The sequence below is a fragment of the Anguilla anguilla genome, chromosome 18 (assembly GCF_013347855.1).
Source record: "Anguilla anguilla isolate fAngAng1 chromosome 18, fAngAng1.pri, whole genome shotgun sequence".
NCBI lineage: Eukaryota > Metazoa > Chordata > Actinopteri > Anguilliformes > Anguillidae > Anguilla > Anguilla anguilla.
The window spans coordinates 1746789-1774318 of NC_049218.1; the positions used below are offsets into that span (position 1 = coordinate 1746789).

The following is a 27530-nucleotide window of genomic DNA, read 5'->3' on the forward strand; positions in this document are numbered from 1 at the left end:
GGTGGCTGTAAGCGACCAAACAGCTAGCGGTGCCTCCCGCGCTTTGAGTAAATAACACAATAACACAATAACACAATAACACAATAACACAATAACACGCTGTCTGCTGTTCGTTTGATGTGAACATCGGGGGCGGCGATTTACACGGCATGAGCTTCGCTCTGTAATGCAGCTCTGTAGCTTCCAGGGATTCATAAACCAATAACTGTATAGAGAATTCCACAAATAACCAATCAGATTCAGGGGGGAAAAAGGAACCTTTTAAAAAATTTTTGTTACATTTTTTTTAAAGGAACCATATGCAAAGATGGAAATAATCGCAGCCAAAGAATGCAGGTTTTAAATAAACCACAGCAGAAAGTTATAACATCGGCTATTATCTGATGTTGATGACTGGGAAACATATTGTGCAACCTACCACAGAGCGAAAGTCTACTTTTCAGAATGAAGTCCACATGACTTCAGCATAATCGCATGGAGATGATGTTAATGAATGGGCGAGGGGGGGCGAGGGGGTGGGGGTGGGGGGCCTGTAAATGACAGGCCAGGCTGAAACACTTCCCTCTTGAGCCGGGTTTGACGTTGCTTGGAAAGACGCACTGGGGCCTGAATAAAGTCCCCACCGCTCCGCGTCGGAGATCTTGCGATATTGCTGAAGTGCACATTTCTCACTCGAGCGCTGGCCAGCAGTGTGATTTAGGGCTGTTAGAGAGAGCGCTGGAGTCACAGCAATGGAAGGGAGCCCAGAGCAAGGAACTGTGGGAAATTTCTGTAGCCCGTAGCCCAGCGGAACCTCTGCCAGAGGGGGCCGGCTGCCATAGCAACTGCAGCAGGGCGTGACCTGTGGGCTCGTACAGTCTGTCACAGGCCCAATTCGGAGGGCACCCGAGGTACATGTGCAAAAGAGCAAAATCCACAGAAAACAGAGAAGAATTCGTAAGCAGGCTTTGTGCAGGACATTGACTCGTTGTGTGGGGTTTGTCTAATGACATACTTCTCTGGTGTTTACTTTCAAAAAACATTTGTTGACTCTTTTCTGGGAACAGAGGATGAATCTTTATTTGTTTTTTTTTTTCATGTCAAACAGCGAAGTTTTGTAAAGAGTTTTCAGTGGATTGTCAAGGTGAACTTCTCTAAAGAAGTTTTAGGAAGGGGGGGTGCATAGGAGCACATGCAAGGTTACTGTATTCCCTTGTTGTTGTTTTGTAAGTGATTTCTGATTCCAAACCTACATGAAGTACTGAACATTTCATTTAAACATGTCACTACTTTTCAGTCATTTCACGTAACGCTCTCCCACTCTCCCATCTCTACCCCCTCCCTGAAAACACACATTTCTCAGCTCGTTAATTTCCATCTTTGAATAGCTAACTGCTGTCCCTCCCGTTTGACCTGAGCCGGGTTCCCTGGAAGTTGCATGCAGTAACCCCCCCTTTTCCCCCCCCCCCCTCCCTCCCTGTCCATCTCACTGTCACCCCCACCCCCCCCCCCCCACGTGTGCGGTAACCTGTAAACACACCCAGTCTCCGCTCCTTCAGTTCGGATAGGTCCAACACGCTGAACCGCAGCTCCTTCACCCGCGACAGCATGATGATCGAGGAGATCCTGGCGCCCAAGGACACGGTACGAGTCTCAAAACCCCCTCTTTTATACCCCCCCCCCCCCCTCCAAGTCTTTGAAAATGCAGATAACAAAAAATTAATAAATAAAAAACAATTTGAAAATGGGAACAAAACGGGAGATATTCTTCATTTGCCGATCTCCATTTTGAGTGAGTGCTTTGTGGAGGCTTCCATTAAAGGGTGGGTGGGGGGGGGGGGGGGGGGGTAACTCTCTTGGCCTACAAGGAGGAGATACAGTGTATTGGGTATTGGACCCATGTGAAGGTTAAGTAATGGACACAGGTATCCAAATCCTACTGTTCTCCTCTCTGTGTCTATGACAGCTGAGCTGTTTTGCCCTCTTCCAGAGCTGTTTGTGTGATTAAAGGTTTGTCTTTTTTTGTTTTCAAAAGCTTCAAAATGTCTGTAAAGACATCTCCTTCGTTGTCGATCCTCAGAATAAGGTATATGACATATCACTGTGTAACCTCTATGGTTTTCTTCTTCGCAACTCCGATGCAGAAAGGCACTCTGGCTTTTTCTGCATTGATGTGCACATTTGCTCGCTATTTTTTCCTTTCAGAACCAGCCCTGCTCTGATTATGATTTTGTTCGCGGGAGACGACTCAAATGTCATATCCCAGGAATTTTTCCCATGCGACACTTTGCCTCCAAGCTTTGAGTTTTTGCCCGAACAGATGTTTATTTTACCTGGAATGTTGCCATATTATTTTTTGTATGCATCAGTTCCCTTTTAAAAGCATGATTTATGGTTTGCAATGTTTTTGATCCACGTCAGTCAATGAATTGTCAGTGCGTGGGAAGAATCTGGGGAGTTTTCAGCACTTTTGGATTCTGCATTGTAGTCCTGGGTCTGATTTTTAAAAGAGATTTAAGAGCATTCTTGCAGTTCCTTGAGAATTGTAAACCAAAATTACAACTAACCACAACATCACAAAATCATTTGAAAGAATACATTTGTTTTGAATATTGGTGGAAAAAAGTTTTTTTTTTAATTGTCAGTGATCTGCAGGAAGCAGTGGTGTCTACACAGTTAAGTTATTAGCAGTGATGTTTTCTCCCTGGCCAGCTGTTTGGTCACAGGTTTAGCTGAATGTGTGCAGTGATTTTGGGGAGGGAAGGCGGGAAATTTGAATATGATAGCGGACACAGATGTGAGGGTGAGGGGGGGTGGAGGTGATGGGGGTGGGGGGGCTGGGCGTGGGCAGAGGGGGGATGACGGGTGAGGTGAGGCGGGTGTAAAACGCTCTCAGGTGTCAAACGCAGCGCCTCGTCACCCCTCTCTCTCTCTCTCTCTGTCGCTCTCTCTCTCTCTCTCTCTCTCTCTCTCTCCCTCCCTCCCTCTCTCTCTCTCTGTCGCTCTCTCTCTCTCTCTCTCCCTCTCTCCCTCTCTCCCTCTCTCTCCCTCTCTCCCTCTCTCCCTCTCCCTCTCTCTCTCTCTATCTCTCTCTCTCTGTCTCTCTCTCCCTCTCACCCCCCCCCTCTCTCTCTCTCTCTCTCCCTCTCTCTCTCTCTCTCTCTCCCTCTCTCCCTCTCTCTCTCTCTCTCTCTCTCAGCACCTGGCGGTGACGCGGGAGTGCAGCTCGGACACCCAGCGTCGGTACAGCTGGGCGGCTGACACCACGGACAACGCCCACCTGGTCTCCAGCCCCATACACTCAGGGTGAGCAGCGCCCCCGCCTGGCCGGAGTGTGCCCATGCGTGGGGGGAGGGCTGTGCCTGCTCGCTGTAGGGTGGAGTGGGGGGGGGGGTGCTTGGGGGGACTGGGGCGGGTGGCTCCTCCACCTGGTTGCTCTGGGGGTGGGGGGGGGGGGGGGGTATTGCAAATCAGCCTCGTTTCTTGTTGCCCTGCCGATTGTTGCTTTTTGCCCCCCTGATATCACCGGTCACTGAATTTTCCTTCTGCTTGATTTCAGCCCAGCTTGTTACACCTGCTTATTTACCTCAGATAAACATGCAGATTATTTTTTAAATTATGAGAATGGTAATAATAATAACAACAATAATAATAATAATAATAATAATAATAATAATAATAATAATAATAATAAATCTCTTTTATTTTGCCTCCTTCATTTTTTGATTTTGTTCTGCAGCTTCTGGTCTCCTCTCCCTCTGTATGACTCCAGGTGAAAACTGTGACCCTGCTCTGTACTGTTCTCCTGTGCAGTCTCTCACCTAGACTAGCACCTCGTGCTACTGTAGCTGTGATGACATTTTTCACCTTACCTTGCCCTTCAAAGAATGACCTTGAGCTTAAAACACACAGTGTGGTTTTTGAAGATCATACATGAAGACACACTACTTGCATACAGTACTGACCTTGGTGAAATACCTAACTGGAATATTTTAACTCCAAAACTGCCTATTCTTGCTTGGAAAAAAGCATATATTTTCACTGGTATTCATCAGAGGATTATTTGTCCACATGATCCCACATTTTGGTTAGTAGCATGCTTTCTTGAACCTCTCAGGAACATGCAGTAATGTTTTCAAATGTTTAAGGCTGTTAAAGTGTTAAACTATTTCATGCACGTATTTCACTGAAGTCTGCATACTATGCAAGCTGCCTTCTGTAGAATAATCTTGGCAGTGGCTGATACAGTTTCCACACGATTTAATGAAATCGAGAAGTGCTTGTCACCTCAGCAGAATTGCAGCTACGGTTAGAAGCTGTTTATTCACATGCTGCCTTTCTGAGAGATTTTAGAATACTGGACATAACTGCCATAACTGTCATAACTGACGTAACTGTCATAACTGTCATAACCGTCAGAGATGTACAAAATTACCTCCCACTGCTTGTGAGCTTCTCTGCATTTTCTGTCCAATTATTTAACATCCTTTGTTTGTTGTAGTAGTTATATGCCTTTAAAAAAAACACAAATTTCTGGATATACGTGACAAGTAGCCTATGTCTAAAGTGTGCTCTTGCACAGGTGACACATTGCGCACTCTCCCAAACCTCTTGGCTCTTCTTGTGAGAAGCTCTTGGAGCAGGACGTTGTGCAGCGGTTGTTTTACAGTCACTGCTGGCAGGTTGTGAAACCTGACCCAGAACACAAATCTGACACGCTGGTAGTTAATGCATGTCTCATAGGTACATGCCAGGACACACTCATAAGATCTACACTGTTGATTGATTTGGGCATTTCAGCAGGGATCTAAAATACTTTTATTTAATATATGGATATTATGAAGGCTAAATCTGGGTTTAAATCATAATGTGCGTTCTAAGCTCCAGGTGACATAGTCTTAAAGGGTGTGGATTACCTGTAAATAAAAAATATACAGGATTCACTGTAGAAACTTTTCATTTTTGCACCTTCTTGCACATACTTTTTTGAATTGAAAAAATATTTTTCTAAACAATGTACATTTTGTTGTATTTTTTATTTACGTAAGTATAAGTACAGTTATGTAGCCTTTAAAAATGATGGGCAGAGGATATTCATTAAATCAGGATGTTATTGTGCTATTTCTGAAGGATCTATCTTGGCAGTGTCACATATGGGAATACACATTTCTTTTTTTTGTTTTTGTATATATTTTTATTACTTCGTCCTTGGATAAAAACTCAATTCTGATTGGCTGATGGCAAACCCACCCCAAATAGGTCACTTACAGTGAAGTGTTTGTAATGAATAGCACTAGGTTTTAGTACACTTATCATTTACATTTCACACATTTAGCCAATAATTTTACCAGAGTGACTTGCAAAGGCTTGTTTACTATTGATAGCATCATGTATTTATTTTCACCTGGGCAAATTACAAGGCCAGAGCAAAAAGTGTGTTACCTGCCAGGGTTGAACACTCAAACCCTCATTTCTGTCTCTTTCCCTCCCTCTCTCTCTTCTTCTCCTTATGCGTGTGAATTCTGTTTCTGGTGACAGTATGAGAATTGAAATGCGTACAGTGGATGTCAGTAGAACAGAGGTCTCTGCCTGAATCAGGCCCTATGGACCTGATTTACTTTAGCACACACAAAAAAACCAATAACATGACCACTGATTGGTCACAATATTTGTTGTGCACCAATCAATGGTTGCTGTTATTAGTTTTTGCGTGTGCTGAAAGGTTTTGCGCATGGTAAAGGTCTTAGTAAATCAGACTCTGTTGCGTCTCCCCCTCTGCCCTCTCCCCCCTTGCGCCCCCCCCCCCCCACCCCGCGCAGGTTCCTGGTCAGCTTCATGGTGGACGCCCGCGGCGGCTCCATGCGCGGCAGCCGCCACAACGGCATGCGCATCATCATCCCGCCGCGGAAGTGCACCGCGCCCACGCGCGTCACCTGCCGCCTGGTGCGCCGCCACAAGCTGGCGTCCCCGCCCCCCATGGTGGAGGGGGAGGGGCTGGCCAGCCGGCTGGTGGAGGTGGGCCCGGCCGGGGCCCAGTTCCTGGGGTAAGCAGCCGCCGCCGCCGCAGTCTGGCCTAACGCACCTTCTCCCTGGGGCACGGCACAGAGTAAAATACAGAGTTAAATTTCCAGTGTTTCATCAGCTCTAACAGTACATATGTTCCTGCTAAAGTGTCCAGTGTTAAATCGACACTGGTACAGAGAAATTTTACTGTGTAGCTTGCCTCCAGTTACTTGTGGCTAAGGAGGAACTTGTGAATTCTGATAACTCGCACTCGCCTGAGTTAACCGGCTCCAAATTTAGCATGACGTGTCACTGTGAGAGAGTGGGTGTGATGTGATGGATGTACATGGCGTTGTAGTCATTAACTGCGCCTGTTGTAGGCAACTGTTCGCGCAAAGGTTTCTGTCTGGAGCTCGCTGAATCAAAAACAGTAGAAAGTGTGTTTGTGTGTGTGTGTGTTTGTGAATTTTTGAGAAGTACACATGGACTGCACTGTGAGTGTAAAGCTAGAGAGAGATGGCTCTTGGAGTGTCAGAAAAGAGGACATGGAGATGACATCAGTAAGGGAACATTGCAAATTAATGAATAAAAGCATTCACTTATGTGTCAAACAAATACTTCATATATTATTTCTGCTGTACACTTCCAGGTGCTTTCATTATAAAAAGTAAAACCTTTTAGCTCCGAGCAGATTTTTGTTTATGGAGACAGTGTCTGCATAGGAAATGGAAAAATAGATGAGCTGTGTCTGCTTGTCAGTGCTGGTGATTACTTCCATGGTGCATTGTGGGATGATTTAGTACACTGGGAGCATTTAGACGTCATTTAAAGACTGAGAGTACTTCTTTATATTATGTGCTCCTGAAGACTCGCTGGTCTCGCCTTCTGAAAATGGTCTGTCCCGTGTAAAACGTTTCCGTAATCTGCATATTTATGACCGGAACTGTCGAAAATGCCTCCAAAAACTGTACTGAATGTTCTAGCTGCTACCGGTGCTGGAAAACTAGGACACGTATCTGTTCTAAGAGTCTGTCTGAGGCACAGTGGCTCCACAGTGGGGGTCTACATTACCTTGCAACTTTAAGCTGCATGTCCTTTGTGCAAGGTTAAAGACTCGCGCAACAAAATACTGTTTTCAGTTTTAACACTCTCCACTGTACTGTTCAGACCTTAGACTTTGGTTTTAGGGCCAAATGTGTTTTATCCTTGTGTGCATTTTATTTTGTATGCTGTCTTCTTTTGTATTGTGAGCTTTTTGGATTAATTTACTGTTCCTTCTTTTGAACAGCAGCATGAAATTTTGCGGCTCAAAAGTTTTGATCTGAAACTCGCAAAAGACTCACAAGCTTTTATGCCTGAACCGTTTTTATGGTTTTGGGGGAAAATGTGTAATCCTTTAAAATAAAAATATATATTAAACAAACCTTGTAAAATGTAGAAGTTTTACTTTGATGGTGGCAGTGTAGCATTGATTTACTGTACAGAACTTGGCTTGTAACCATGCGTTTAAGGAACTGAAAACCTAGGCTCCACAACTGACGTATCCTTCAGCCAGGTAATTTACCTGAACTGTTTCAGTACAATATCCAGCTTCTTAATGGGACAAAATGTTGAATGTTACCTATTGATGTGTTCCTGTCCAAATTAGCCATCACCAGTGGAGGTTCAGAGTAAACAGGATGTCACCGGGCGATCTGTCGTCCTAAATTGAACCTCTAGGAGGGGGGGTTTGTAGAGAGTTCATCGCCCCCGAGGTCCTTGCTCTGCCTGTGGTTCTCACTGAAAGACTGCTGCTTGTGTTTTACAGCCCTGTGATAGTGGAGATCCCCCATTTTGGCTCCATGCGGGGGAAGGAACGTGAGTTGATTGTCCTGAGAAGTGATAATGGGGAAACGTGGAAGGAGCACCAGTACGACTACAGGCCCGAGGAGCTCAGCCACCTGCTCAATGGGATGGACGAAGGTGCCTGTGTCCTCCATCCCTCAGTGTCTCCCACTCAAAGCCTAATCTCTCAATCTCTCTCTTTCTCTCTCTCTCCCTTTCCATCTCTCTCCCTGTCTCCCTCTCTCCCTCTCTCTCTACATCTCCCTCTCCCTTTCCCACTCTTTCCCTGTCTCCCTCTTCCTCTCTCCCTGTCTCTCTCCCCCCCCCCCCCCCCCCACCTCTCTCTCTCTCTCTCTCTCTCTCTCTCTCTCTCTCTCTCTCTCTCTCTCTCTCTCTCTCTCTCTCTCTCTCTCTCTCTCTCTCTCTCTCTCTCTCTCGAGGGTTGTGTCTGCTTCTGGATTTCTTGCCAACTTTAGCTCGTAATTATTTTAAGCAGTCCGGTCATTTGCTGGATCTGACGTTTTAAGTTATTTTTAAGCTCACAAATGACAGCTGTCATTTATTTATTTATTTTATTTTATTTTTTATTTTATCTGCAGAGCTGGACAGCTTGGACGAGCTGGAGAAGAAACGCATCTGTCGCATCGTCACCAGGGATTTCCCACAGTACTTTGCGGTGGTGTCCCGGATAAAGCAGGAGAGCAACCACATGGGTCCGGAGGGAGGGGTTCTGACGAGCGTGACGGTGCCCATGGTCCGCGCCTCCTTCCCCGAGGGGGCCCTGACTAAAAGGATCCGCGTCGGCCTGCAGGTCTGTCCTCATTCCCGGGAAATCTGGGTCCCTGTAAACCTGGGTCCCTGTAAACCTGGGTCCCTGTTAATCTGGGTCTGTGTAAACCTGGGTCCCTGTAAACCTGGGTCCCTGTTAATCTGGGTCCCTGTTAATCTGGGTCCCTGTAAACCTGGGTCCCTGTTAATCTGGGTCCCTGTAAACCTGGGTCCCTGTTAATCTGGGTCTGTGTAAACCTGGGTCCCTGTTAATCTGGGTCCCTGTAAATCTGGGTCCCTGTAAACCTGGGTCCCTGTTAATCTGGGTCCCTGTAAACCTGGGTCCCTGTTAATCTGGGTCCCTGTAAACCTGGGTCCCTGTTAATCTGGGTCCCTGTAAACCTGGGTCCCTGTTAATCTGGGTCCCTGTAAACCTGGGTCCCTGTTAATCTGGGTCCCTGTAAACCTGGGTCCCTGTTAATCTGGGTCCCTGTAAACCTGGGTCCCTGTTAATCTGGGTCCCTGTAAACCTGGGAGCTCGCGGCAAAGCCGGCTGTCTCTGCTCTCCATTAGAGACCACCTTAAATCATACACAGCTGTGCTTCTGGGTAGCGCTTCCTGTAGGAGCCCTGTTCTAGTGTGTGGATGGACCTCAGGGTCTGCCAGTAATGCCTGTGGCTTGCAGTCCTGCATGGTGGTGTGTAAATGGCCATGGAGTCGCCTGGACTCATTCTGGTCTCGTTTCACACCCGTGTCCAGCTCTTACCGCTGCCTGCCTGGACAAGCTGCTCATTCAGTGTCCTCCTCTAGCTCAGTGTCTGTTAGGGTTAGGGTTCCTCTAGCTCAGTGTCTGTTAGGGTTAGGGTTACTCTAGCTCAGTGTCTGTTAGGGTTAGGGTTACTCTAGCTCAGTGTCTGTTAGGGTTAGGGTTACTCTAGCTCAGTGTCTGTTAGGGTTAGGGTTCCTCTAGCTCAGTGTCTGTTAGGGTTAGGGTTACTCTAGCTCAGTGTCTGTTAGGGTTAGGGTTACTCTAGCTCAGTGTCTGTTAGGGTTAGGGTTCCTCCAGCTCAGTGTCTGTTAGGGTTAGGGTTCCTCTAGCTCAGTGTCTGTTAGGGTTAGGGTTCCTCTAGCTCAGTGTCTGTTAGGGTTAGGGTTACTCTAGCTCAGTGTCTGTTAGGGTTAGGGTTCCTCTAGCTCAGTGTCTGTTAGGGTTAGGGTTCCTCTAGCTCAGTGTCTGTTAGGGTTAGGGTTCCTCCAGCTCAGTGTCTGTTAGGGTTAGGGTTAGTTGTGGAGTGAGAAGAGGTAGCAGCTTCACATCGTTTCAGAGTAGAGCAGTTGCTTGTCCGCGCTCTGCCTAATTGAAGCTGTAGTGATTAGCATAAACGTACAGAAAACTGAAGATTTGAATGAAATAAGGTATAATGATATGTATTTGATTACTTTCCAACAGCTTGAGAGTATGATACATTTTCCCGTCCTGGTTTGGTTTAATTCCATTTCAGTTCAGGAAATTAATTGAAGTTCAGGTTTATTGAAAAAAGCATTAGATGAATTTCAGTTAATTTCCCGAACTGAATGTACTGAAATAGCGCTGAGCCAGGCTCTGGAGACTGCAGTAACACCGCTGCTGTCGCTCTCTGTGCCAAGGCTCAGCCCGTCCCGGACGAGCTGGTGAAGAAGCTGGTGGGGTCCAGAGCCACCTTCAGCCCCATAGTGACCGTAGAGCCTCGCAGGCGGAAGTTCCACAAGCCCATCACCATGACGATCCCGGTCCCGCCTCCGTCTGCGGAGGGAATGTCCAATGGGTACCGAGGGGACAGCGCCCCCTGCCTGCGGCTCCTCTGCAGCATAACAGGCGAGTGCAGCCGGGGGGGCGGGGGGGGGGGAGTATGACTGAGTGAGGTAAACGTTACTGAGCCCTCTACATTAACACTCTGTTTCTTGCAACTGTCACAGCTAACGTTTCAGACATGGGGTGGTGGGGGGGGGGGGTGTAATGGGCAGGTTTGTGTTTCAGACATGGGGGGCGTGTAATGGGCAGGTTTGTGTTTCAGACATGGGGGGGGCGTGTAATGAGCAGGTGTGTGTTACAGGTGGCACCTCACCTGCCCAATGGGAGGACATCACGGGGACCACGCCTCTATCCTTCGTGACCGAATGTGTCTCCTTCACCACCAACGTGTCTGCCAGGTACGGCCACTGGTGACCGTGTGCTGCCGGGTCCATTTCAGTTCAGCGCTGCTGGGTCCATTTCAGTTCAGCGCTGCCGGGTCCATTTCAGTTCAGCGCTGCTGGGTCCATTTCAGTTCAGTGCTACCGGGTCCATTTCAGTTCAGCGCTGCTGGGTCCATTTCAGTTCAGCGCTGCCGGGTCCATTTCAGTTCAGTGCTGCCGGGTCCATTTCAGTTCAGCGCTGCCGGGTCCATTTCAGTTCAGTGCTGCCAGGTCCATTTCAGTTCAGTGCTGCTGGGTCCATTTCAGTTCAGTGCTGCCGGGTCCATTTCAGTTCAGTGCTACCGGGTCCATTTCAGTTCAGTGCTGCCGGGTCCATTTCAGTTCAGCGCTGCTGGGTCCATTTCAGTTCAGTGCTGCCGGGTCCATTTCAGTTCAGTGCTGCTGGGTCCATTTCAGTTCAGTGCTGCCGGGTCCATTTCAGTTCAGTGCTGCTGAACACAGAACATGTGGTAGGACTGTAAACCTGGGAATGAAGAGACCACATGACCACATGATCCCAGCTGCAATCACAGGCTTTGCTGGAAATTTGGCCACGTTGTTTTTTTTTCCATGTGGTTATGAAAAAAAAAAAACTATTTTCCGTGAAATGCATGATTTTACTATTCCCCCTCCTCCTCCTCCTTCTTCTTCTGTTAGTAATAATTTAGCATGACTTACCATCACTATTATGATCACTATGACACGCTTTATCCAAAGCACATGCAGTACAGTGACTCAGAAGCATACAGAGAAGTACTCGTAAGAGTGAAAGCAGTCCAGAATGCTTTTCCAGGGAGGAGGAGCCTGTACCCTCGGTAGCGTGTCTGTCCCAGCCTGTACCCTGGGCAGCGTGCCTGTCCCAGCCTGTACCCTGGGCAGTGTGTCTGTCCCAGCCTGTACCCAGGGCAGCGTGTCTGTCCCAGCCTGTACCCTGGGCAGTGTGTCTGTCCCAGCCTGTACCCTGGGCAGTGTGCCTGTCCCAGCCTGTACCCTGGGCTGCGTGTCTGTCCCAGCCTGTACCCTGGGCTGCGTGTCTGTCCCAGCCTGTACCCTGGGCTGCGTGTCTGTCCCAGCCTGTACCCTGGGCAGTGTGTCTGTGTGTCTGTCCCAGCCTGTACCTTGGGCAGTGTGTCTGTCCCAGCCTGTACCCTCGGTAGCGTGCCTGTCCCAGCCTGTACCCTTTGCAGCGTGTCTGTCCCAGCCTGTACCCTGGGCAGTGTGTCTGTCCCAGCCTGTACCTTGGGCAGTGTGTCTGTCCCAGCCTGTACCCTCGGTAGCGTGCCTGTCCCAGCCTGTACCCTCTGCAGCGTGTTTGTCCCAGCCTGTACCCTGGGCAGTGTGTCTGTCCCAGCCTGTACCCTGGGCAGTGTGTCTGTCCCAGCCTGTACCCTCGGTAGCGTGCCTGTCCCAGCCTGTACCCTCTGCAGTGTGTCTGTCCCAGCCTGTACCCTGGGCGGTGTGTCTGTCCCAGCCTGTACCCTGGGCAGTGTGTCTGTCCCAGCCTGTACCCTGGGCAGCGTGCCTGTCCCAGCCTGTACCCTGGGCAGCGTGTCTGTCCCAGCCTGTACCCTGGGCAGTGTGTCTGTCCCAGCCTGTACCCTGGGCAGCGTGTCTGTCCCAGCCTGTACCCTGGGCAGCGTGTCTGTCCCTGCGCTCCCTGTGTGTCACTGAGCCTGTTTCTCTCTCCCGTTCCCGCCGCCTGCAGGTTCTGGCTGGCGGACTGCCACCAGGTGCCGGAGACCGTGGGCCTGGCCGCTCAGCTGTACCGCGAGCTCATCTGCGTCCCCTACATGGCCAAGTTCGTGGTGTTCGCCAAGATGAACGACCCGGTGGAGTCGCGGCTGCGCTGCTTCTGCATGACGGACGACAAGGTGGACAAGACGCTGGAGCAGCAGGAGAACTTCGAGGAGGTGGCGCGGAGCAAGGACATCGAGGTGCGCTCGACCCCCCCCCCCCCCCCCCCCGTGGAGGAGCCCGTGAGCTGCGTTTCCCACACAGCTCAGGGGCGCGGTTTTTTAATTACACGGCACCAGCAGCTACCTGATATGCAAACTGTTAGACTCCCGCACATATTTAGATAACACATCCAGAACATCCAGGCCTGCTATTTCACAGAATGAATGGATGGAACTGGTGAAGCATGACAGATTACCTACAGATTATGTTGCTGTCACAGTAGCTTGGCAGTTTTAGAAGGGAGTAAATAGTCGTTTCATTTATCTGTTTAACTGTTTACCTGTGATCCCGCTGTCCCCAGTGACCTAAGGATGTGACATACACATGTCCAGGAATAGTCTGTAACTGAACACCGCATTTCTTTTGCAGTGTTGAAGTTTATGTTGTAAACGATAGCTAGTGTTAAAGAACGTCCTTTCACTGGACGACTGTACAATGTGCCATGGGGCTTTTTAACATCATAAACGTAAATCATGAGACCTGTAATCTGTAATTGAAACATTAAAAAATAACTCTTCTTCTTTAGATATTGTTTACGAACCGTACGAAGATGGTTTTGAGAGCCTGTGTGGGTGTAATAGCCGTGCTGTTGTCCTGCAGGTTCTGGAAGGAAAGCCCATACACGTGGATTGCTATGGCAACGTTGCTCCGCTGATCAAAACTGGACAGCAGCTAGTGTTCAATTTTTATGCATTCAAAGAAAACCGGCTTCCATTTTGCGTGAAGGTAAAGCACATGGCTGTCGTCTCTCTCTCTCTCGACCCTGGTGTTTGGTGTGGTGCAATGATTGCATTTTGGTGTTGAAAATGGCAGTTCGTTTTTAGATCATTTTATACTCTCTTATAAAGGATAATGGATCTCACTTGAAATGTTTTTAGTAACTGGATAATTAACATTTTCCTGTCTGTCTTGATATCTCAGTATAGAAAACTTTACCAGATGTGTTTTTTTTATTCTTATTAGAATTTTTCATTATATGGAACAAATCATGATTATCAACCTATTTAAAATTATTTAAACAATTTATACTGGAACTGAATTTAACCACGTTGGTTTCTGAATACAGGCTGTGTGCTGGATATTACATTTTCTTTTTTTATGTAAATTCAAATGTCTATTTTTTTTTAGTGTTCATTTCTTGTGTTATTCTCTCCGTCTCTCGCTAGTATAACAAATTCTGAAATTGTTGTCATGTTCGCCATGTCAGTTATGGAATTGCATATTCATATGCACAACCATGCTCTTTTATTTCTGTAGATCAGGGACGTTAGTCAAGAACCCTGTGGCCGATTGTCCTTTCTTAAAGAGCCAAAGACCACTAAAGGTCTTCCACAGACTGCCATCTGCAATCTGAACATCACACTGCCAACTCTGAAGAAGGTAAGGCCGCTGTCCGGTAGCTGTTCCTGTGTCATGTCATACCATCCCCATGACAAGGAGAGGTAGGGTAGTGAAGCTCGTAGGGCCAGACTCGGGCGAGACTGCCCCGCTGTGTCTTTTATCTGTTTCCAGCAATTCCGAGTTGCGTTTCTGTCTGATCCCGACTTCCGATCTGGTCTGATCGCACTTGCCTGACGATGCTCTGACTGTGTGTTTAATAATGGCTATTTTTGTCGTTGCTGCTGTTGTTGCTGTTGTTGTTGTCATTTTTATCTCTGCCCTACTTTTTTGTGGTAAATGTCGGCCTTTATTTTAATTTATTTATTTTTTTTTTTTTTTTGTTTTTTGGCGGGCTTTTGTGGTGTCTTTTCGGGTCTTACGTCGCGTGAGCTCGATCGCCCCTTTTCACCTCCTGATGTTTCTTTCCCCTGCTGTCCATTGTGCTATTTCCTGTTTCTGCAATGCATCATGGGAACCAAAAGGAAATGGAGTCAGATCCAGATGAAGAGGTAATTTGAAGCATTCCATTCCAGGTGTTTCTTGTCCCATTATTATTTTCGATTGAACTTCTCTTATACGTTATGCTGCTGTCAATAAAATACTTTAGCGGTTAGAAAGACTACAACACACTTAGCCCTGTAGCAACAGAAGAGACAGCCCTGAGAAATAAAAAAGAAAGTTCCTTCATCTCCTTTGGTCCTCGTGTCTGTGTCACGCCCTGGCTTAAACTAAGTCTTTTCTGTCTTTCTGTCATCCTGTCACTTACTCCTCTGTCAGTACTCTCTTCTGTCACACAAAGCTGTGAGAATACAGAAGCTGGGACAGCTAATCCTTCTTTTAATTAGGTCTTCAGTTGAGATTAAGTTCTTAACTCAGTGCTTATTTCAGTAATCTTATTTTAATACTATTTTAATCTTTCGTTTAATATTTGTAAGATGTGTTCTGTTTGATTAATTTTAAAGATCTTTTCATTACTGCACCCTTTCCCTGCTCTCTAAAGGTAATCAGTTAACCCTTTAGGGTGTGAGAGTGCAAGTATGTGGTTAGAATGTTCTTAACTGAACATTCTAATGCTGATGTAACAATCAGTTCTGGTAATTGAAAGCAATGGTGTTCTATAACTGACTGACCTAAAATTTGGAAAAAACATTCCAAAAAATGTATTCTTCATAGGGTTAATAGCTAATCTCCAATTCTGTCACAAGTACCCATGAAACCAGTTTAGAAATATGTAATTACTGTTCTAGATGCCAGCAAATATTTTTATAATTTTTTATCAAGGCTCATCTAAAAACAATCAAATATTACTCTAGCTCACAATATTTCATGCAGCAATAAACAGAAGCTGTCGAACCTTCGCATTGATAGGGATGCACAATAATATTGTGGTTGTGTTCAGTGTAAGCCAATTACTGCTTAGGACTCAATAAAAAAAATTAATTGCCAATTTATTTAGAGAAGTTATCATATTTAAGTGCACACATAAACATATTACACAGAATAAAAGACACAGCTCTCTGTCCGATTGAAAGATGTGCTATAAATTATAGACGGCTGTTTTTCCTCAAATGGAGGTTTGATAGGCGTCTCTTGCGCGGAACTGACTGGCACTTCTGTTGTTGTTGCAGGCCGACAAACCCGAGCGACGTCACACCTTCGCCTCGCTAGCCTTGCGTAAGCGCTACAGCTACCTGGCCGAGCCCGCATCGAGTGAGTGTGACGCTTTCGCTAACGTTCGCTAACTTTCATCACCGCCAAACGTCCGCCTCGAAACGACTGCAGTTCACTTTCACCAGTATACCCCACGTATATCACATACATATTATTTTTTTTTGTGTCTTGTCTTCTGAATATGGCCACCATACATATCTTTTTTTTTTAAACATGGTACACTTTGCATGGTTTACTGTGACTTTTAATTTGTCATGCTTGCCCGCATTTTTTAAATATTGCTTCCATGTTGGAATATGTTTGTTATCTTGTATGTGGGAGAAGAAGAAAAAAAACAACTCAAAGTGCAATAGTTGAACTTGTTATATAATCAAAAATACTTTGATTCTCAAACTGACATTTCTTCTTTGATGTATGCCTACCTCGTTTTTGCCTGGTGATTGTTGCCGTTTACTTTGTTTTGTTTATAACAAAAAAAAATGCATGAAAGATTGCAAGATGAGATTCCTCCAGGCGCTTCTCATTTTGAGCTTGAAATGCCAGCCGTTGTGGGTATGCAGTGTTGCATGTCATGCACAGGGAGACTGGACTTTAAATCCAGTTTTTACACCTGTATAATTTGCTTTAATACAGGTATGAGGAGGTTGTTGTAGTCTTATGTTTTGTCTGAGCGCACGCATTTTGGAAGAAAAAAAAATTCAGTGGACTTTCAGGACAAACAGATAAAAGGCACTTTAGCAGAGAGATCAGAAAAGCAGCTCATCATAAGCTGATGAAGTGAAGTTGTTTTATACTCGTTTGTCTTGACTATTTTTTGTTTTGTCTTGTGCCTTGTATTTCTGTGCTTCATTGCCTTTATCTTTTGGTTCGTATTTTGTGTTGCTTCATGGATCATTGGATCATCTTTTTTGTTAGCTTTTTCCAGAAAAATCGCCATTTACCATTTCAAAACGCCATAATTGTATTTTTCCTCCTTGTTAAATAATACGGGACTCACTGACCTTTCTTTTTTCCCTCTGGTCTCTCTGTTTTTTTCAATCACTTTTGTTGATTTTATGTTGGATTTTAATTTGCCTGTTTAAGAAACAGTTGACCGAAGCTCACCAAGAACACTGCCTGCTGGTTACGCTTACAAACCTGTCTTTTCCACGAGACCTTACCAGGCCTGGGCGGCTGCTCCTGTTACCGTCGCTGGGCAAGCAAAATCTGGATTTGGTTCCCTCTCCAGCTCGTCGTCCAATACACCGTCCGCCTCTCCACTGAAGTCCGTGTGGTCCATCACCTCGGCGTCTCCAATCAAGTCCAACCTCGGAGCCTCCACCGCATCCTCGGTCAAGTCAGTTAGCGATATGGCTTCTCCCATCAGGTCATTTAGAACTATTTCCTCCCCGATAAAGACTGTAGTTCAGCAGCAAGCCCAGTATCCGGTTCAGGTCTCCTCTCCTCTGCTCTCTTCCCCGGGTAAAAGCGCGCCGGACCCCGTGTCTGTGAAGGGCCTGGCGGTGTCTCTGGTTTCACGGACGTCCCCTGTCATGAACTCGGGGTCACTGCTGGAGCGGTCTTCGATTGCCATGACCCCACCCGCGTCTCCAAAGTCGACAGTAAACATGTACAGTTTGCCATATAAGTCGGTCATAGCCTCTGCGTCACCTGCGGCGTCTTCCCCGATGAAAAGTGTGTCTGGGCTGTCCTCAATCAGATCCAGTGCAGATGCTACTAGTGTATCAAAAGGACTGCTGGTTTCATCTCTCTCCTCACCACTAAAATCCTCGTCCACCCCCTCTGCTGCCGCACTGATCAATGGATCCGTTTCACCAGTCAAATACCCTTCTTCGTCGAGCCCTCTGTTTTCTGGCGGGCTTAGCAGCTTACAGGAAAGGATACAAGCCACGACTCACGCGGCCACGACGAGTATCAGCGCTGCTATGGACGAAGCCGAAAAAACCTTCAATTCCTGCTCAGCGTCTGGTTACGGAACGCTGAAGTCCATATCTTCCTCGCCTTCCTCGTCCTACCAGTCGATAAGATCTTCCCCATCAACCTCCATTTACGCATCCCTGAGGTCTCCTCCAGCTTCCTCGACCACCTCTGTGACGTCCGCCACCATCACTGTCCCTGTGTACTCTGTTATAAACGTCATGCCAGAGCCCCAGTTTAAAAAACTTCCTGAAGTCACCAGATCAGCCGCGGCACTTGTGTCTCCTCTGAAGACCAGGACTGTGGAACCCCAAACCCCGGCCCAGTCTTCCTTCTCTAAGACACTGTCCCCAGTAAAATCCGCCCTCTTTGCCAGTCCTGCAGCCCTGAAATCAACTGCCACATCTTCGATGTCATCCAGTCAGGAGATCTTGAAGGATGTGGCAGAAATGAAGGAAGACTTAATACGGATGTCTGCTCTCTTACAGACGGACACCAGTCCAACAGCTAAAAGCTCCAGGTCAGACTCTCCCAAAGAACAAAAAATTGAAGATGAAGAGCCCTATAGAATTGTAGAGAAAGTGAAGCAGGATCTAGTTAAAGTGAGTGAGATCCTGACAAAGGACGCATTGAGAGAGAGCAAAGCCTCCCTTCAAAATAAGAGATCTGAGGACGACTGGGTTGAGTTTTCAAAAGATGAGATACAGGAATCTCAGCAGAATGGACGGAGGTGTCCTCTGGCCTACGACACAGATGGCTTCCAAGTCAGGACAAAGTCCATAACTGATCGAGATTTCAATCTAGCCAGGGTAGTGGACTACTTGACAAATGACATTGGGGCCAACTCCCTTTCAAAAATCTCTGACGTGAAGTGCAGATACGATGAAGTGAGGAGAGAGGGTGAGGAAAAGCAAAAACGCATTCTCAAGCCCACCATGGCCCTGCAGGAGCACAAGCTTAAAATGCCCCCGTCAAACATGCGCTCCTCTCCCTCTGAGAAAGAGCTGTGCAAGCTTGCCGAGGCTTTGTTTGGCACCGATGCCGTGGTGGTGTCCCCGGATGACATATCGCACGACCAAGATAAGAGTCCTCTCTCTGACAGCGGGTTTGAAACCCGGAGCGAGAAGACCCCCTCGGCCCCTCAGAGCGCCGAGAGCACGGGGCCCAAGCCTCTGTTCCACGACGTCCCCATCCCTCCCGTCATCACGGAGACGCGCACCGAGGTCGTGCATGTCATAAGGAGCTACGAGCCCACCGAGGACAGCCAGGAGCCCGCGGCCGAAGAATCGCGAGCGTCGATGTCACCTGTGTGCGTTCAGGCCGAGCCGCAATCTAACGGGCCCGTCAGGGACAAGGCCAAGAGTTATCAGGTGAAAATCAACTCGGAGGACGACGCTGCAGGCAAAGGCATGTGTGTCAAAGAGGAAACGCACATCACCACCACAACTCGAATGGTCTTCCACAAGCCCCAAGTAAAAGAGTCTGCATCCGAGAGGATCGAGGAAACCATGTCGGTTCAGGACATAATGAAAGCATTTCAGTCAGGCAGGGATCCCTCCAGAGAGCTAGCTGGGTTGTTTGAGCACAAAGGCGGAGAAAATCACAAAGGAACTGAATCATCAGCCCAGCTTCTGGAAAAGGACGTCCATTCAAAACCCAAAGTGGAGAGAATAATCGAGGTTCACATTGAAAAAGGAAATAAAACAGAACCAACTGAGGTAATCATACGAGAGACAAAAAATCACCCAGAGAAAGAGATGTATATGTACATGGGGGATCACAGGATAAAGGAGTTACCAAATAAAGCAGACATGGATGATGATGTGCATCAGGAAAAGGAGGAGCTTATTACAGAAGAATCACCTCCCCCCTACATAGAATCATCTAGAGTAAGTACCCCAGTGTCACAGGAGGAGGACAGTCGTCCAGGTTCGGCTCAGCTTATCACCGATGACTCATATAGAACCTTGAAGCTACTGAGCCAGCACTCTGTTGAATATCATGATGATGATCCAACAGATCACAGAGGAGAGTCCTACAGATTTGCTGAGAAAATGCTTCTTTCTGAGAAATTTGACATGTCTCACTCAGACACAGAGGAGTCCGGGACCGACCGTGCTCATGCCCGAAGCTCGGAGCTACAGGATGCAGAGAGGCATAGAAGTGAGAGGGCTTCAAGTAGTCCCAAAAAAGAGTTCCTCATGAAGCCATCAAGGGAGGCATCAGGTAAATTTAATTCTAATGCAGATCAGCACAAAATGACAGTGTTGCATTACACAGCAGAACCTGGTAGCCCAAAGCACTCTGTGTGGATGCGTGTTACTGAAGACAAAGTGGACAGGAACAGAGAAAAGCTCATATATGAAGACAGGGTGGATCGAACCGTGAAGGAGGCGGAGGAAAAGCTGAGTGAGGTTTCTCAGTTTTTTCGTGATAAAACGGAGAAACTGAATGACGAGCTGCAGTCTCCCGAGAAGAAGGCCTGCAAGGGAAGTGCCAGAGAGACTCGGTCAGGACCCAGCTCCACGTGCAGCAGCCCTGAGAGAAAGCATCGGATGAACGGAGGTGGTAATGAGGAGTGGGGTAAAGACAGAATGGGAAAGCTGTTCAGCAGTGAAAGAAAATGTGCCAGTTTGCCGAGCAGTCCCGAGAGACGTGTTTTGCCCCAGTTTAATAATGATGATAGACCCAAACGTGCCGATAGCGTATCGCACAGCTCTGACAGCGAGGCTTCTCAACCTTTCCAGCTTAAGTCGTCCACAGTGAGCTCTGTAAGACTAAAATTTGAATCTGAAGCTAAAAAACAAGAGTGGGGACAAAAGTGTGGGCAAACAAAACCCCCGGTTAAAAAACTACAGGAAAGTAAACTTCCTGTGTATCAGTTTCTTGCTGGAGAAAGGGCTCTTAAATCTGCAGAAGCAACTGACAAAGGGCCAAACCATAGAGACACTGTAGATATTGAATGCAAGGCAATTATTGGACAAAGCACAGATAACAATAGGACCCAGATCTCCTCAGTAACCCAGAAACAATCAAACAGATCACCAAAACACTGTCAGGCAACAAATAGCCAGGAACCGGATACAAGGATCTACAAGACCTGGGACAGCCATGGAAATGGAAACAAGAATCAGAAGGATAATCTGTCCCATACCCTCATTCAAGGAACATTAAAGGAGGCCAACGGGAATGACATTGAAAATGTGGTCACAAGGCAAGAGCAAGGACAACTTTTTAAAAATGGGACATTGAACAAGGAAATGACAGCAAATTCCCCAACAAAAAAAACTATCTATACAGAACTGGTTGTTCAGGATAATGCTGAGGGCCTTGACGCCTGCAACGGGACCCTAAAAAAAAAGACGGATTCCCAAATTCCTGTTAGGATGCCATCTAGTTTCAGAGAGAATAGCCAGTTTAAAAAGTCAACACCAGACAGCTTAATAAAACCCTCTGATAGGACTGGGTCACAAATTCCCTCCTTGTGTAAAAATAGATTAGAGAGTAGTGTTGATACAAGCACATCTAGGGCAGATTTATCCATAAGCAAACCCAATGTTTTGGAGCGTAGCCTAGTTAAAGATACCATATCCGATGACGTTGGTAACAGCACTCCAGTAGAGTACATGGAAAAAGCAGCAACCACAGTCAAAGCTGAAAGCTCTAGTGATATTAAAACACTGCCAGTTTATGTCAGTATACAAGTAGGCAAGCAGTATGAGAAAGAAACTGCTGGTGTGCAGCAGGGAACTTACAAAAAGATTGTCAGCCAGGAGAGCCGAACAGTGCACGAGACTCGGGGAATGTTTTATACTGTAAAACAGAAGCAACCGCCATCTCCCCAAGGCAGCCCTGAAGACGACACTCTGGAGCAGGTCTCTTTTATGGACAGCTCTGGGAAAAGTCCCCTAACCCCTGAGACTCCTAGTTCCGAGGAAGTTAGTTATGACCTCACCTCCAGAACGCCAGATTCTCTATTTGGCTTCATGTTAGGCAAAGCCAGTCCTATTGCAGAAGTTTCTGAGGAATTAGAGGAAGAGGAAGAAGACAAAGCCCCTTTTTTCCTCAAGGATTCTCCAACAGGCAAGATAAAACCTTCCCAATCTGAGACCACAAATGCAAACAAGGATATGGGGAAGAAAACTAAGGAAAAACGAGTTGCATATATTGAATTTCCTCCACCACCTCCATTGGACCCAGAGCCATCAGAGACTGAAAAAAAGGGTTCCTGTGCATCATCTGAGACGGAGACTGAAATGATGGAGGTCAACCTGCAGGAGGAGCATGACAAACACCTTCTATCTGAACCCATCATCAGAGTTCAGCCTCCATCCCCTCTGCCCACTGTGATGGGAGATAGCGACTCCAGTGATGATGAGTCTATATTTCAACCCATTCCCTTAAAAAAGTATACCTTTAAGATTTCAGAGGACGATGAGATGCGCTCCAAGCCTAAAAGGCAAGAAAAGAATGGTAACCACAATGAACAGGAAACAACGGGCAGTGAAGCCAAAGGAGAGGATTTTGAGTTTGAGCAAAACGGAAACGATCAGTCCGTTACCGACTGCTCAATTGCAACTACTGCAGAGTTTTCTCATGACACTGATGCAACAGAAATAGATTCCCTTGATGGGTATGACCTTCAGGATGAGGATGATGGTCTGAGTGAGCAGGACTCAAAACCAACAAGCCTACCCAAAGACAGTAGAAAAGATATGAAGGACAACCTTTCAAAGGCATCGGATCGCTCCTTTAGGCTTGAAGTCATCGAGGAAGAGAAGGGTGGAAGTGAAGAAGGGGGAAATGGAGAAGAAAAAGACTCATCTGACAACAAGTCAGGAGATGAAAACAAAGAAATCTACTCTTTGGAAGGACGACATCCGGACAGACAAGGATTTGCAGAAAGCTACTTTAATTACCAATTAGAGGAGGAGTTTGACACAACTTTTAAAACTAGTGCAACCAAAGGCTTGGACTTTGATCCTTGGCCCAGCAAAGGCGGAGAAGGTGACGTTTTTGATTCTAGAATTAAAGACGAAGAACCCAAGCCCTTCGGGTTGACTGTAGAGGACAGGTCACAAGCAACTACTCCAGACACTACCCCTGCCAGAACCCCAACAGATGAGAGTACTCCAACTAGCGAGCCCAACCCTTTCCCCTTTCACGAAGGGAAGATGTTTGAGATGACTCGCGGTGGTGCAATTGACATGAGCAAGCGGGATTTTGTTGAAGAGACACTTCAGTTTTTTCAGATTGGTGAGCATACGTCTGAAGGGAGGTCAGGGGTGAAAGGGAAAGGGGTCAGGAGTCCAGGTGGAGCTACCTCACAGGCAGGGGACAATGCGCTAGAGATAACGGAAAATGCTCCCACTGACACTACGACCACAGTCAAGTGCAATCTCATTCAAACCAGCACTGACTGTCTGAACACGTCATCTGGTGACATAATCATAGCGGAGACATCCTCATGCACAATAACAGCCTCCAAAGTTGATTCTAAATTGCGCACCCCTATTAAAATGGGGATTGCAGCTTCCATCACCATAAAAAAAGAAGCTGGTTCAGTTGAATTAACTGAGTGTAAAGCAGACTCGTTAGACAGTCCAAATCCAGAACACTCAGGCTCTGAAACGCACACAGGCAGACTTGCAGCGTCCAAGTCATCCGAGAGAAGAGATTTCCCGACAGAGAATCGCAATAACAACAACAATCTCGAGTCCTCAAACGTGCAGGCCAATTACATTCAGTGCGGCAGTGTAGTGTTCAATTTGCAGTGCTCGTCAGAGCCCACTCTCCAGCAGGTCAGTAGGATCGAGGCTTCCTTCTGCAGGGACCCTGAGAGCACGAGAGGAGAGGGTGAGCCAAGGGGGAGGAGAAGGACTAGCGAGTCCAAGGAAACTGAAGTTAGGCCCCCAAAGTCGAGGCTTCCGGTCAAAGCCCCTGGCTCAGCAAGCTCAAAAGCACTGAGTTCTACAGCACAGGGGAAGCAGAAGCCGAGACACGCAGTTAAACCCGAGGTCAGGAAAAAGGTAGACAGCAGCCCAACGGCCGTCGAACCCAGGTCTAGAATTCCAGTAAAAGAGGTTAAGAGGAGTAACGTTAGTTCCCCCGTTTCAGTGCAGATTGTGTCCAGGTCGGTGAGAACGGAGAAAGACCGAGCTAAGCAGGTGCCCCCCAGGTTGCCCGATAAAGACAGGCCCAGTTTCGGCAGTGGCTCGGCGTGCGAGGCAGGCAGGGAGGTGTGCAAACGCTCCATCGAGTACTTTAAGGGCCTTAGCGGGGAGACCCTAAAGCTGGTGGACCGCCTCTCTGACGAAGAGAAAAAGATGCAGTCAGACAGCATTTCCGATGAAGACAGCACGTCAAGAAGCACCTCACTGTCGGAGGCCTCTCAGCCTTCCCTTACGTCGCGGTCCGCTAGGGGGCGGAGGGGCGACGCCGCGCCCGCGAGGGCGAAGGCTGAGCTGGCCGCCGGTGAGAGGCGGCGGAATAGGCGGACTGGTGGGCATGGAGGCAGTCAGGCTCCCCCCGTGGAGATCAAGCCTAGTTTGTAAAACTTTCAACTTGTTGATCTTTAGTGCATGAGCCGTTGTGATTGCCTGTGGCGTGGTTTTTTTAAAACCGTAGTTAAATGTCATCTCTTGTCATCTTTGTCATTTCTGTGTTGCCCGTCCTGTCAGACAACCCACAAGTAGTCGTTAGCCGCAGCATGCTAGAGTGGATCTGTGCCCGCTGCACTGGCGGACTGGCCTCCGGTCCGTGTCTGTGCAGGTAGCGAGAGAGGGCGCAGTTTTAACGGCTTCATCGACTCGCACCGCAGAGCCTCGCGGCTTTGTTGACAGCGCACACAGGTCGTCCCGCATGTGTAGTTCCATTTTAGTGTGAAACCACCTTAGTCTTTTATATGAAGCTCCGTAAAAAAAATTTTTTTTTTTTAAAGAAAAGAAAAGAAAAGAAGTTTGACTCTTGTGGACTTTTTTTGTTTTGTTTTGTTTGTTTTCCCTGTGAGAGAAAATTGCTTGCATAGGTTCACAGGGTACATAATCACAAGCACACCTAGAGCACGAGTGAACTGTCAACAAAACTCTGGTCCACAATAAAGTGACTGTTATCCCTTTTCTTGTCATTGTAAATGGGGAAATGCATTTAAGCACTTATGACTTTATACCTTGAATAATTTTATCTTTAAAGAAGATTAATAGTCCACTGAATGACTATATATATATATGGATATGATCATATCATATTAATAGTGAATGGATCACTTATCCAGCTTTTCTTAATAGATGTTTGGCCAGAAAAGGGTGCAGTCTCTTTTAAGAGCTATATTTTTTTCATTAATATGTTTGATTTAAACCTTTTTATTTTTATCTTCTCCTCCTTAGGCCCAGAGAGTCCTTGTGAGAGGACTGACTTGCGGATGGCCATAGTCGCTGACCATCTGGGCCTGAGCTGGACTGGTAAATAACTCCAGATTTGCTGCCCCCTAGAGGACTTACCAGGCCATTGCCTCTGCAGTAGTCTAACCGATCTGTTACATAACCAGTTTTTCCAAAGCACTTCTCTCACCTGCGTTTCAGTCATTCCTCTCCATGAGGTCTGTAGAGCCTTCTTTGAGTGCTCATGTTAGATAATTACACCTCCCCAGTTATGCATAACCATACTGTCATGTGCTGCATTCAGTGTAGCTATTAAAATCACAGCACAGCTACATGTGCCAGTAGCATGTTTTTACAGTGTTGTGCTATATCATTATTTTTAAAAATCTTTTGGATATTTTTATCTCTTTGTTTATTTTTTTAAGTGGGTCATTTGTTCAATGTGTTTTTCATACTGTTGCTTTTTAACAGAATTTTTTTTGTGTTGTCTAGGTCAATTTATCACACTTATGCCCTTACAAATTATTATTGATAACAAAGCACATAACTTAATTATTGGTTTCTAAACAGGAGGACAGGACCCACAGATGGGTCAAGGAAGGCCTTGAAGTAGGTCTTGAGATACACATGAAGTGTCACTTGCTCTGTATAATGCACTTTTAATTAATTTACACGAGTCAAATTTAATATTGCATTTATGATGTGCACTGAACCTAAACAACATGCAGTTGTTTTGATATGTTAGAAAAGTAATTCCATATTTGAGTATATTGACTATTTTAATTCCTTACTTGAAGATGCTGCTTGTCAGGTCAGAAGATTTGGGAACCTCTGTTGCGTAAGAGTGCCCTCTGCAGGCTGCCCTGTGTCACTGCGCCTGTTTGAACCTGGCAGTGGCTGCGTTTCAGAGGGGCCTGTGTTTGATGTGTTGCAGAGCTGGCCAGGGAGATGAATTTCTCGGTTGATGAAATAAACCACATCCGCCTGGAGAACCCAAACTCACTGACGGCACAGAGCTTCATGCTGCTGAAGAAGTGGGTGAAAAGAGACGGCAAAGACGCCACAAGTAAGTGTGAGCGGAACCCGTACCGGAACCCGTACCGGAACCCGTACCGGAACCCGTACCGGAACCCCTACCAGAACCCGTACCGGAACCCATACCGGAACCCGTACCGGAACCCGTAACAGAACCCGTAACGGAACCGGGGAGATTCACAGCTGATAGAGCAGTCGTGATGTCAGGCGTTTGGGTGTACGTGCACAAAAAACCCGGCAGTAACCAGCCTTCCAAATCCATTTTTAACTGAAACCACTGTAACATGGTGGTGGGCAGTGCCACAGAGGGGAAGGCGAGCGGTTCAGAATGCAGTTGTGGGACCCGACCCCCCCCCCCCCCAGGCTTTGGAGACAGGGCGGCAGGGCTTGTGTCCACAACACTGACCCAGTCTGATGAGTAGGACCGCAGGCCGGAGGAAAAGAGTATTCTGGACACAGTGAGTGAGGAGAGCTTTTCAAAATGGCTGTTTTTAACAGGCTTTTCAAAATGGTCATTTTTAGTAGGCCTTCACCAGCAGGCCTTCACCTGCATTTTTAGCAGGCCAGTGAGAGTGATCATGCTTCTAACCTGTCAGATTCACACTTAGGACAAATGTGTATTTTAAGTGAACCTTCTGATGCTCTCAGTTCTGCAAAGCAGTCCTGCAGATTTACGAAAACACGATTGTAACTCTTAATACCTACGATCACAGAACTTTCTTCTGAATGTTGATATAAATATATGTATAATTGCTCTTAAAATCGACGGTCATCTCTCCAGGCCATTTCAAAGTATCCGAAAACCTAAAGTCGAATAGTGATCTGAGCCAGGCCTGTGCGACCCTGTGAACAGAATGGCGCCTTGCCTAAATTAATGCTGGCGTTAACCCCTCCTGTTCCAGCGGACGCCCTATCCGCCGTGCTGACGAAGGCGAACCGCATGGACATCGTGACGCTGCTGGAAGGCCCAATATTTGACTACGGTAACATTTCAGGCACCAGAAGTTTTGCGGATGATAACTCTGCTTTCCTGGATCAAGCAGACGGTAAAGTTTAGCTCCATCTTGCCGGTCTGTGCTTTGAACTTATCATTTGGGAACAGAAACAAAAAAAAAACAAAACAAAAAAAACAGACATTGACAGTGTCAATTTACACCAGCATCCGGTCCCGTACTTAAGTTATTTTATGCAAGTCTTATGAAAATGTACTCCGGAGAATTCAATCAAATGCATGAAGAAATATATAGTTCTTAATTTTATTTGTGTATGTAAGGATAATATTTTTTCCACAAAGCTTTCTAAAAGCGACTGTTATTACATAGAAAATCCCTTTATCAGGAAACTTCTGATGAGCACTTCAGATTTCAGGTGATCGATACTAGCAGCATCCAAAAAGTTTATTCA

General features: G+C 46.7%; 1 protein-coding gene across 5 annotated transcripts in view; it reads left to right on the forward strand.

Annotated features, from left to right (window-relative positions):
- Nucleotides 1-27530, forward strand: part of LOC118217965 (ankyrin-3-like) — a 106388-nt gene that overhangs the window by 68160 nt on the left and 10698 nt on the right. For 3 of the 5 annotated variants that reach the window (XM_035400221.1, XM_035400222.1, XM_035400223.1), the window contains exons 26-43: nucleotides 1524-1623; nucleotides 2015-2065; nucleotides 3179-3285; nucleotides 3719-3751; nucleotides 5799-6023; nucleotides 7790-7944; nucleotides 8406-8617; nucleotides 10222-10429; nucleotides 10668-10764; nucleotides 12494-12722; nucleotides 13345-13470; nucleotides 14002-14124; nucleotides 14607-14633; nucleotides 15753-15834; nucleotides 16879-24258; nucleotides 25098-25172; nucleotides 26026-26157; nucleotides 27029-27172. In XM_035400221.1, coding sequence (XP_035256112.1) covers nucleotides 1524-1623; nucleotides 2015-2065; nucleotides 3179-3285; nucleotides 3719-3751; nucleotides 5799-6023; nucleotides 7790-7944; nucleotides 8406-8617; nucleotides 10222-10429; nucleotides 10668-10764; nucleotides 12494-12722; nucleotides 13345-13470; nucleotides 14002-14124; nucleotides 14607-14633; nucleotides 15753-15834; nucleotides 16879-24258; nucleotides 25098-25172; nucleotides 26026-26157; nucleotides 27029-27172 — 9506 coding nt within the window. Of the gene's footprint in view, nucleotides 1-1523; nucleotides 1624-2014; nucleotides 2066-3178; nucleotides 3286-3718; nucleotides 3752-5798; nucleotides 6024-7789; nucleotides 7945-8405; nucleotides 8618-10221; nucleotides 10430-10667; nucleotides 10765-12493; nucleotides 12723-13344; nucleotides 13471-14001; nucleotides 14125-14606; nucleotides 14634-15752; nucleotides 15835-16878; nucleotides 24263-25097; nucleotides 25173-26025; nucleotides 26158-27028; nucleotides 27173-27530 lie in introns of those variants that run through there. The other 2 variants (XM_035400220.1, XR_004763337.1) reach the window with 2 other exon arrangements.